This window comes from Pelodiscus sinensis, chromosome 19 (genome assembly GCF_049634645.1).
Source record: "Pelodiscus sinensis isolate JC-2024 chromosome 19, ASM4963464v1, whole genome shotgun sequence".
NCBI classification, from domain to species: Eukaryota; Metazoa; Chordata; order Testudines; family Trionychidae; genus Pelodiscus; species Pelodiscus sinensis.
In genome coordinates this window covers 2,009,398-2,020,924 of record NC_134729.1, presented here as the reverse complement: position 1 = coordinate 2,020,924, position 11,527 = coordinate 2,009,398, and the positions used below count along the sequence as shown (strand labels likewise).

General features: G+C 50.2%; 1 protein-coding gene across 2 annotated transcripts in view; it reads right to left on the bottom strand.

Annotated features, from left to right (window-relative positions):
• Window positions 1–11,527, bottom strand: part of BIN2 (bridging integrator 2) — a 35,169-nt gene that overhangs the window by 11,008 nt on the left and 12,634 nt on the right. For both annotated transcript variants that reach the window (XM_075901681.1, XM_075901682.1), the window contains exons 8-12: window positions 9,000–9,075; window positions 6,530–6,612; window positions 4,829–5,735; window positions 4,214–4,288; window positions 2,550–2,645 (exon numbers count right to left, since the gene is read on the bottom strand). In XM_075901681.1, the coding sequence (XP_075757796.1) occupies window positions 2,550–2,645; window positions 4,214–4,288; window positions 4,829–5,735; window positions 6,530–6,612; window positions 9,000–9,075 (1,237 nt within the window). The remainder of the gene's footprint in view (window positions 1–2,549; window positions 2,646–4,213; window positions 4,289–4,828; window positions 5,736–6,529; window positions 6,613–8,999; window positions 9,076–11,527) is intronic.

The following is an 11,527-nucleotide window of genomic DNA, read 5'->3' as shown; positions in this document are numbered from 1 at the left end:
CAGCAAAATGTTCCTGGCAGTCAAATCTGTTGAGCTGTGAAAGTTTCCAAAATGTTGCCGGCTAAGAGGCCCCATTTAAAACAACATTAGACTCAACCCAATTCCCCTTAATTTTAATGGGGGTTTCTGAATCGATCCGCCAGCTCTGAAAAGTGTCAGCGTTAACACTGCACAGCTCTTTAGCTTCCCCCTTTTCCTCACAGCGGGTATGTCTACACCGCAAAGTTATTTCAAAATAACTTTCCTAGCATCGACACAGCCATTCCCTTATTTTGAAATTAATTCGAAATAGCGGCGGACTTATTTCAAAATTGGTAAACCTCATTCCACGAGGAATAGCACCAATTTTGAAATAGCTATTTCGAAGTAAGCGCTGTGTAGACACTTATTTCGAAATAGGGGGCCTCCAGCCCTTCCCAGGGTGCCCTGCTGGCCGCCCTGGCCACAACGCAACTTCTGACCTGATGCCCTGCTGAAACTGGTTCCAAACAGCCTTAAATGCGATTCATCATCTACTAAGTGTGGATGCGCAATTTTGAAATAGAAAAACGCTATTTCAAAATGCATTTTGTGTGTAGACGCGTTATTTTGAAATAAGCTATTTCGAATTAACTATTTCGAAATAGCTTATTTCGAAATAACGCTGTAGTGTAGACATACCCAGAGACAACAAACACATCGATTCAAGGTGAAGGAACCAACTGATGAGCTGGGTGGGAAATTTTAAAAACCAGTGAATATTATTGACGTTTTTTTTCCTGCCTCAAATCAGGCTGAATAGTCTAAAAAATAAAAAATTGGACCAAGTCGATTTCAACTTTTTAAAAAAGCTTTTAGTATAAATTAATTACAATTTCAAAACAAAAAGTTGGTTTGTCCCAGAAAACAAAACTTTCCATTTAGAAAACATTGAAGTGGGTAAGGTTGCCAGATGTCCGGTTTTGAACCGGACCATTCAGTATTTGAGTTTTCTGTTTGGGAAACAAATTGAGAAAATAGAAATGAGAAAATAGAAATGTCTGGTATTTTCTAAAGAAGATGTAATGTAGATTGTGATGTAATATCAAGTACGTCCGGTATTTTTGTTGAAACAACCTGGCAACCCTAGAAGCGGGCCCTTTCAAAGTCCCGCCCCCCCCTCCGTTTTTTTCCTCTTCAGTTTGTCAAACCAACCTCTCTCCTGTGAAAAATTTGTTTCTGTGAATCAGCAATGTCTGATGAGGGGGGAAACCCATTTCATCGGAAAATTCCCAGCCTGTGCTACCAAATTGCCTTTCAATCTCTTCACCAACAGGAAGTAACTTAAGCCTCACCAAGGAAACAGGTCCCTCAGAGGAGGAAGGAGCTGGGAGATCAGTTAATGAGCAACCGAAGGGCTGCGGAGGGTGGAAGAGAAACGATAAACTGATGCATGCCTTCTTACAGCGCTGTAACCTGCTGCGCTGGTATGTGTGTTTTTTAGGGTTGCCAGATGGTTTAACCAAAAATACCGAACACCCCTGCCACCCCCCAAAAAAACACCATGAAAAAAATTTTGTTGAGAAAAAAAAGGGGAAGACCAAAGTTGTTTAGCAAAAAAAGGACCCTGACAGCAGTTATTAAGGAAAAAAAAAAATCAGCATGGCCCCTTTAAGAAGAGGCAGTCTGGGGGGCTCAGCGGAGGGGTCAGGGGACTTTGGGGGCTGGGCCCAGTTGCTGAATGTATTGTAGGGTTGCAAGGTGTCCGGTATTTTTGCCTCCTAGCAGGAAAAAAAAAAAATCAGAAAATACCAGACATTTTAGGTGTCTGGTATTTTCTGAATTTTTTTTACTGAACAGGAGGCAAAAATACCGGACCGTCTGGGTCAATACTGGACAGCTGATAACCGTAGTGTTTTTTCACATGCAGAGTAAGAAAGTTCCAGCAACTTGCCAGTGTAGACAAGCCCCTAGAGAGGATGCAACTTGTAACAAGAAATTGTGGTTTTGCTACTCTAACGTATCGCAGTGCCCCTCTCTCCCCGTGCGAGAAACAAGTGAAGTTTTGCTGGTATGCCTGTAGCTACACCAGGGCCTGCAGCTGGCTGTATGGGTCACAAGTCACACTGCCGACTGACACAGCTATGCCAGCAAACGTTTCTGGCGTAGATCTGGCTTTAGTCAACTAGAAGCAGGTTTAATTAAATCAAATCAAGAACATCCGCACCCTGCCTTTTGCACCAATGAAACTGGCTTTTAAACGGATGCAATTTAAAGTTAGACTGGGAAGCTTTTGGACATAGACGAGCACTTACCTACCGAGAGAAGAGACAGCAACCAGATCATGTCAGGTGGTCCCATGTACACACTAAGTAGCAAGAGGAAATTGCTACAACATTCCCAAACTCTTCCCCCATGATGGAAAAGTCAGGCCCCGTTAATTTTTTTCCCCATTTTTTTTTTAACCAAAACTTCCCGGGGTTTTACAAAAGTCATTATGGTGGGGGTTTTTCACCCACATTTTCAGAAGTGCTGGAATTCCCCCGCCCCGCCTCCCCGCTCTGGAACGAGACATGGCGGCTCGGCCTTACCTGGGCCTGCGATTCAGACACCACCAGAATGACCTCCCCTTCCTTGAACTGCAGCTGAGTTTCGTCGTCCGACGCGTGAGCCCCGATTGCTTGAGCCTGGCGTGCGAAAGACGGCGTTAGCGAGGCGGTTCCTGCCTCGGCGCCACCGCCCCACCCCCGGCAGCAGGACAAGAGGGTCCCCAGTGGAACTGGGATGCGTACGTTGTATCGGAATGCCGCTATTGGCTTGCATTCCACACCCAGCATCATGGTGTAGTGAGCAGGTCCTTTTCCGAGGGCACCTCCAGGGGACGGCACATCCACAAACCAGACTGGGATGGCTGGTCGTTAACATTATTTCGGGCACCGATGCCACAAAAATAACGCAGCGCAAGGCAGAAATGTTGGCCGGGGCACCTGTGGCTGTTTTTTAAAGTCGCTGTAGAGCGGGCAGGTGAAAGCAGCAAGGGAATTCTACAGGGCTCACCCCACCTGCATGCCCCAAAATCGGAGTGTGGAGTATTAAGATCCCCTAAAACAGGAAGGGGTGCGGGTGGGGGTGGGGATGTCTCGGAAGGACTCCCCTTCTCTTCCCCCGTGGTTTCCAACAGTGAATTGTTATCACCCTGTTCCCTCTGCTTGCGTGTGATGTCACGTCCCCCTCGCTGACGTCTGCACTATGAGATTATCGGCTCCCCCCGGAAGGCGATAGTCTGCGTTTGCACAGCACCTCCCCCACCGACGCCTGTGGCCTGTCCCCTAGGCAATATGCATGATTAATTAGAGCAATCAATGTTATTGACAGAGGCCAGGGCTACTCTACGGAGTTGTGACCACATGCCTCTGTCAATCAGAGGTGTGAAAAAAACCACACCCCTGACCGCCACAGCTGTGCCGGCAAAACCCACTGGGTACAGGCGGCTATACCATGGAAAGCACCCTTTCGCTGAACGAGCGTCGGTCCATGTGTTTTTACTATACAGCTTGAACCTCTCTTAACGGTGACTCTCTGGTCCAACGGGAGCAGGGCTGCCAGCTGCTGCCCAGTGGCGACCCTGCCCAAAAGGGCCAGGAGATAGTGGGGCTGTCCAGTGGGGTGGTAGCTGGGTGGGAGGCTGGCAGCCAGGTTATGGAGCAGCGGGGCAGAAATGACCATCTCTGGCTGGCGAAATCCCTCATCCAGGACCGGTCAGGTCCCGAGGGTGCCGGACCAGGGAGATCCAACCTGTACTTGGAAAATAACTCGAGTGGGCCACAAACCAGCAACATTCTTTTGCTGAAGATCGGCCTTTGAATCAACCCCAGCGGCGTCATTATTGGGAATTAGGCATTAGAGTAGCCCTGAGAGGCCTCAAATGGGATTAAACACCCCCCCGGGGCTCGGAGCTGCACAAATCCATAGTAAGAAATGGCCCACGCAGTCTAAATAACCCATGAAACCCAGCTAAGACAAAGGAGGGGAGGGGAAAGAGGCAAAATACAACTTGTCCAAGGTCACACATCAGCTCAACCAATGGAATCCTCTTCTCCCAGGCCTGCAGTCCTAGCCGCCAGCCCGTGGTTTCCACACGTGGCTGTTTGGCCGGTTGTGTGTGGTTAATTGGCTATATTCAGAACTGGTTGGACACCACAGACCCAGCTTTCTGCTCAGTCCGACGTCTCAGCAGCCAGTAGGTGTTTCTTACCTTGAAGAGGAAGCCGAGAGGCAGTCCAGGGCTGCTGCTGCCCGTTTCATCCTCTGGGGTAAAGCCAAACATAATCTGAAAGCAGAAAGACAGTGAATGGGTCCAGTAACTCTAGCGCCTTTGCTCACGCATGGTGCTATTCCTTTGGCTGGCCCTTTGGGGGCCCAGACTAAACAGAAAGCAGTCTAGCAAAATCACAGCTCCCATTGGCCAGAAACCAGCCAATAGGAGCTGCAGGGGTAGTGCTTGTGAGCGCGGGAAGCCCGTGGAGAGGAGACCCTCCCCCTAGGGGGCCATATTTCTATCCTTGCAGAAGAGGAACCTTGGAAGCTGGGAAATTTGTTATGTATTTTGCCAGGCCCCCTGGCTGTTCAGCTGCAAAGGATTGTGTCTGTCGCTACCATAGATCACTGCTCCTGATTCAGGCCCTGGTTGTCAGTAACATTTCTAGCACGCACAAGGACAACGAAAGCAGGGCAGCTTCTCCAACAGCCCCCGTTTCATCGGTTCCTTGCCCGTTCCTCCCACGGTCCAGCAGATACCCGCACCGACTTCGCTTCCGGCCAGCGGTCAGCAGCCCTACCCTGCCACCACGTTCATCCTGTCATCTCTTACCTGCGTTTCCGTCCTCTTTGGGGAAAAGTCTAGTTCTTCCATGCTCCCCTCGCTGCCACCGTCCTCTTCAGCCTCCCTGCTCGACTGGCTAAGGGTCCGCTCAGGCTTGGGCGGTGGCCGATTCTGGCCAGTGGCATCTGGCGGACCGGAGCCAGAGGCGTGGGTTGGGTCTGGGTGGACTTCAACTGAGGTGGGAGAGGGAGACTTTTCGCCAGGAGGGTCCGTGGCATTTTCAGGGCAAACTAAAACCTCCCCGAGGGGCATCCCGTTGTCTGGCTGACTTGAGTCCTCCTGCGGAGCTGGGGGTCGGGCCTCTTCCAATGGCTCAGTCTCCTCTCTCATGTCAGATGCTTGCAGAGATGGCATTTCATTGCCTGCTCGGGGCAGAGAGCATCCGTTTTCTCCCTGCTGACTGTGAGCCTCGGTCTCAAGGCTGTCAGGACCGGGGGCCTGCACGGATGCCCCCTCAGAGGGCACGGGAGAGGTTTTGGCCTTGGCCGCTGCTTCTGCGAGAGCTGCGGCCAGAATTTCCGCTGCTGCGGCAGCAGCCACGTCTTCAACCCCCCGACGCAGCCTCTCTGCTTCCCCACCGGGCTCCTCTGGCGTCTCGACTTGGTTTTCAGCCTGGAGTTCATTGGAAGACACGGAATCCACCTCTGCGGCTGACAGCGACTCTCGCTTGTCAGGCGTCGGAACAGCGGCGGGAGATGCCGGCGGCTCATCCCGGATTTCGCCGCCCTCGGAGGAGGCGGCCGCCCCCTCTGCCGCTGGAACAGGTTCTCTCTCGCTCCCGGTTGAATTGTCAGGAGACAGCGGCGGGATCCCATCCGTAGCATTTTCCGGTGAGGTGAAAAGCACAGGCGGAGGACTGCGCACCGGGGCGGAGATGACCAGCGAGCGCCTGTTGCTGCAGGAGGGAAGGCAGTGCATTTACTTGTCTCTCTGTGGTGCACATCACCTGCGTACCATGCATCTACGCCAGGATGCTGCCCCCTACCTGTCCCATCACGTGTAAGCCCAGAAGCACGACTTGCCATAGGCTCCAAGCAACCACCACAATGCACATTTCCTGCATCACCAGCCATCTTTAACAACTCCCCATGGCATGGCTGCCAGCTCGCCCCAGGACTGAACCAGCGACCTCTGTAGTGAGAGACTGGGCTGCTTGAGCTAAAGGCCAAATGCCCCTAGCTTTGAGCTGTGACAGACTTATTTTCTCTTGGCCGGAGGTGCGAAGGCTTGGTCACATGTTAAGCAGTGCATTACATTAGCTGAAATCTGTGAGCTTGCCCTCCTGGAAGGCGAGATTTTAGGTACACCAAGATTCACTGAGGTAATGATGGACCAAGTGAGATTCTTCTTCACCTCCCAGTAAAACTTTACAGCCTACAAGTCCACTCAGTCCTACTTCTTGTTCAGCCAATCGCTAAGACAAACAAGTCGACTTCCCTTACTCCTTGCGACACTGTGGAGTCCTGAGATTGATGGGGGTACCATCAGCAGTCGATTTAGTAGATCTTTACCAGACCTGCTAAATCAAACTATGGTTGATCTCAGGGTAAGTGTATACCTGCCTGACTAGGAGCCTGACTCACTTAGATACTTTGAAAAATGTTATGTGAGCTAACGAATGTGGAATCCTGAGCTCCCCTTGTCTGATACTTAGCATCCCTCTACGGTGGAAACCGGAAAGCCGTTTACCTGGACACCCCTTTAATGATGAAGACTTTGTTGGAATGCTGCTTTTCCAGCTTGCTCATCACCTCATACAAGTCGTGGTTCAGCTGAAAACAATGGGAGAGAAGCAAACATTAGTTTGGAAAAAAGAAGATTAAGGGGGGACATGATAGCGGTTTTCAAATATCTAAAAGGGTGTCACAAGGAGGAAGGAGAAAATTTGTTCTTCTTGGTTTCTGAGGACAGGACAAGGAGTAATGGGCTTAAAGTGCAGCAGGGGAGGTTTAGATTGGACATTAGGAAAAAATTCCTAACTGTCAGGGTGGTCAAATATTGGAATAAATTGCCAAGGGAGGTGGTGGAATCTCCCTCTCTGGAGATATTTAAGAATAGGTTGGATAGACATCTGTCAGGGATGGTGTAGACGGAGCTTGGTCCTGCCTTGAGGGCGGGGGGCTGGACTCGATGACCTCTCGAGGTCCCTTCCAGTCCTAGTATTCTATGATTCTATGATAAATCGTCCCTTTAACTAGGTCAGGACAAGAATTAGTGATTGGAGCGTTAAAGCCAAGCAGATTATTTTTTTTTAAACAGTGAGGTTGGTCGAATCAATGGAAGAAATTACGAAGGGAAGTGACCTCTCTACATCTTCAGATCAAAGCTGGGGGCTTGTCTCCACGATGCCCGGGAACTGACACCGGAGTGATCAATCCCCCGGCCATTGATTTATCAGGTCTGCTTAGACACGATAAATTGATCTCCGAGCGCTCTGCCGCTATTCTACCAGGACGAGAGAAGTTCCTGGCATCGATGGGAGAGCATCCCCCACCGACCTTACTGCGCGCAAGATGCTGCGGTAAGTGCATCGACGTCAGCTACGCTGTTTGCATAGCTGAAGTAGGTTGACGGTGAGGGTTAGTGTAGACTAGGCCTGAATGCTGTTCTGGAAGATTGGGTTCAATACAGGGATAAACGTGTGAAATTATCGGACCTGGGCCATACAAGAGGCAGGCTAGCGGTTCTCAACCAGGGGAACACGGATCCCTGCGGATATGCAGAGGACTTCAGGGGGTACTCAACTCATCTAGGTCAGTTTTCTCCATCTGAGGGGTGCAACCTCAGGCAGGGCTGAGGGACAGGTTTTTGGGGGAGGTTTCAAACCAGGCTCACAAACGAGAAGCAGGTTCAACTACCACTTTGAAATGCAAGGATGATATCGATACCCCCAATCCGTTTGTTCTGTAAGCGAACGGTGCACATGAGAAAGTCGGCTAGTTGTCACCCTGGCGGCACTGGGGTGGGCTAGTGACTCTAGGGAACACGGATCGTCTGACAACCAAGAAAACAACATCCCGGAGAGCCGAAAGCCTCACAGGGCCCCTGGGCAAGGTGGGGGAGGGGAGCCTCTCCACAGTCCTGGAAAGGGCGGAGCCTCGGGCAGAAGAGGCGGAGCTAGCGACTGCCAGCCCTCAGTGCTACCTGAGGCATGCTCCACAGTGCTCCAGCGGCGATTTAAAAGGCCTGGGGCACCAAGTGCCACCACGGCTGCAGTAGCAGTGGTGGGAGCCCCCTTTGCATCCACACCCTTCCCCCCTCCATCGGCAATACGGATGGGAAAGTGTCCACGGTTAACTGCTGGGCTTATCGGTTAACCTTCATGGTTACAAACAGGCTCCCAGGATGCGCAGGCTAAAAAGGCAGCTCCCCATGCACCTGGTTCCCAGGGAGCCACCGCCCTGCCACGGTTCCACGTGTATTGGATTAAGCGCATTTTAACATCCCTGCTCGGCGGGCCTGACAGCGTTAGACGGATTCGTTTAAAAGGACATTCCAAGGGAATACAAAATGCCTGGACTAAGCTGCCAAGGCGGTTGAGGTCGTCGCCTATCGGCGTGCGGTGGCGGCGCTTTACACTGGAAGCGTGGCCGTGGCGTGAGCGTTGGGGGAGAGCTCTCCTAGCGCGCCCTGTAGACCACCTCCCCGAGGGGAGTGGCTAACAGCACTGTCGCCTGGTTCCCAGGGATGTTTTACAGTGCTGTAACTTGCTGTGCTCAGTGGAGGGGTGTGTGGGTGTGTTTTTCCACACCCCGAGTGGACAGTGCTATAAAGTGCCAGGGTAGACTCAGCCTAAGACAAGCTTTCGTGCTCTTCTCCAGGCCTGGGACCTATATTCTGAGAGCCACCGCTGCATACAAGGTGGAACCAATTGTTCAGCATAAGCCATTAACCGTACAAGGTAAAGTGGCCTGTTAACACCTTTCTGGTCATTTTTTGAGGGTGGGAGGGACAACACCTAGCATCAGAGGTGGGTGACTATACAACCCTCAGTTTAGTTTTACCTTTCTGACTGTCCTCTAGTCTAAGTGGCAGCTGTGGGTGATTATTGCCAGTGCTGCGAGGAATAGTTTTTAAAAGAACCTGAGACCCCATTACGAGGGAAACATCTCTTCTGTGCGTCATGGAAGCAGCTTTTATTTTAAGAGCTGTCTCTCACCTTACTCATCTCCTTGTAAAAGATGTCTCTTAAATTGGAAATGTTCTGGAAGATTGTCACGTAGCAAGCAATTCGGCTAGTCGGAGAAACAAACAAAAAGGCAAAGTGTCATGCTGTGCGAGGAAAGGAACAGAAAGCGGAAGACAGGAAGAGAAGAGGTTGGAATAACGCTGGGGTAACTGACGATTGGAACGACTTACCTTCGGCTGCGATGGAGTCTCCATCTCTTGAAGTCTAGAGCTCACATGCTCTGTCTTTTTAAAAAGAAATGCTTTTGCCCAAACAGAAGAAGTTACTGGGGACTTGTCTACACTACTGCAGCCTGTCGACCTAAGTTACATGACGTCAGCTCCGGGAGTACCATAGCTGAAGTGGATGTACCTAGGTCTGCTTAGCGCTGTAACTTCACCGCGGTAAGTCGACAGCTGACGCTGTCCCGTCAATTCTCCTTACTCTTCTCGGTTTGGTGGAGTATTGGAGTCGACGGAATCATGCTCGGCTGTCGATTTATTATGTCTAGACAGACATGAAAAATTGACCCTCGCGGGATTGATCGCTGCAGCAGTGAAGACAAGCCCTTGGTGGGTTTTTTTTAACCTGAGGGTCCGCATGACCCCTTCTGGCTTTTAAATTGATGACTAGTAACGCGAATCTTCCCACTAATCATCCTTTTGGCGCAAGACTTCGCGTTGCTTGACGGTTTCAGTACTATTGCAGCATCACTATTCCTGGGGCCATTTTACAGATAGAGTCATGGGGGTACCGAGAGATGAAATGTCTTGTGGGCATAGGGCAGCGCTAAGAAGAGAGAACAGGAGCCTATTACGTTAACCCCTGAAGTACACTGGCTTTCCCAACTTTCTTGGTGCTGCGTGGGCTGGGTATGTTCTCCGTGTGACTTAAAGAACCGAGCAGAGAGAACTGGTAAATGATCTGAGCCAAGCCCTGATGCAAAAACACACACATGAAGCTGTCATGGGAGCTGGCTGGTGCACCGGTAGATGGCACAAGGCACATCCGGCTGGACTACCGTGAGCAACAAGGCGGGGAAAGGGAATATCTTTTCTCCCGCCCACCTTGCCTCTGGAATGTGCCAAGCCCCACATGGCGTCAGCAGTGCTGATTTCAACAGCTGTGTACTGAGTTCACTTCCTCCTCTGTGAAACGAGGACAATATTGCCCTGGATGGGGTGGCATGAGGATACAACGTTTGGGAAACACTCACGTAGTAGAGTGTTGGGTCCCCAATATAAGAATATTAATCACAGACATCATCGCCCTGCTTTTTCAGGAAGGAAAACAGAGGCACGGAGCAGCTAAGTGACCTGCCCAAGTCCGTACAGGCAGTCAGTGGCAGAGGCAGGAATGGACTCTAGAGCCGGTTGGAAACTTTTCAGTCAAAAATTTGTTTTAGTCAAAAAATGACATTTTGTTGCAGCCGAAATGTGAAAATACATTTATTTCGACTGACCTTTGATGGAATGGTTACCCAGGTCCCAGAACAGACTTTCGGAAGCAGGGGAGACGAGAGACAGACTCCTACTTTTTTTTTATGACCTGAAACGGGCATTTCCACCCAATGCTGTGGTCACAAAAACGTTTGAAAGGTTTTATTTTTGTTCCCATGTGGAGTAAAAACCGAATTTCAAAAGCTGCCACAGAATGGAACTGCCATTCTCCAGCCAAACTCTACTGGGATTTCTGCTCTATATAGGTTCTTATTATAAAACACTCATCCATATACCATCTGAGCGCAGTATGAGACTCTACAGAGCAGAGATCTACCGTCTGAGTCTCAGTCCAGAACCTTAGCAGCAAGAGCTTGATAAAGACCTTGATAGAAGCTAGCATTAACTACTGCTCTTGCCCTGGTTCTATTCCAATACAAACTGCTTGCAAACTAAAATGCAGGAAATATGTCAGTAAATGAATACAAGGCATGGCAGAGAGTTGCATGTCAGAAAGGCCAGGCGTGATGATAGGAGGCATGCATGACAGCTCTTGGTAACTTGTCGATTGCATAGTTTTTCTCAAGTTGGTGCGATCATTTACCGCTGCCTTTTCAAACAAAGAAACGCACAAATAAAACACACAGTATTATCGTCCCGCCCTGTTCTTGTTTGTAAATCTCTACTGCCATCTTTTGGCCAATCAATCATCCGAACTGTTCAAGCACAAATTTCAAAGCACTTTTGCACGAGGATGGATGGCCCACGTTTTCAAAATGGGCCACTGCATTTGGGTTCCTGTTTTGGGACACCTCGTTTTAAGAGTCTTAACGCAGAGTTTGGCATCTAACTTGAGAGAGAGAGGTTTTGGCCAGCAGCTTTCCTTGGGACACACTTGTTTGGTAAAGCAAGAGGCAAGACTTGCTTGTATGCTAGAGGTTTGTTGCACTGGGTTGTGTATCACACTGTTGCATGGCTTGACAAGAAGATAACCCACGCTGAGCGGTGGAATTGCTTCATCTAATCTCTCCCCACCCCCAACTGGCTGCAGCCAACTCGGCTACCTCTAGGATGGGGAGA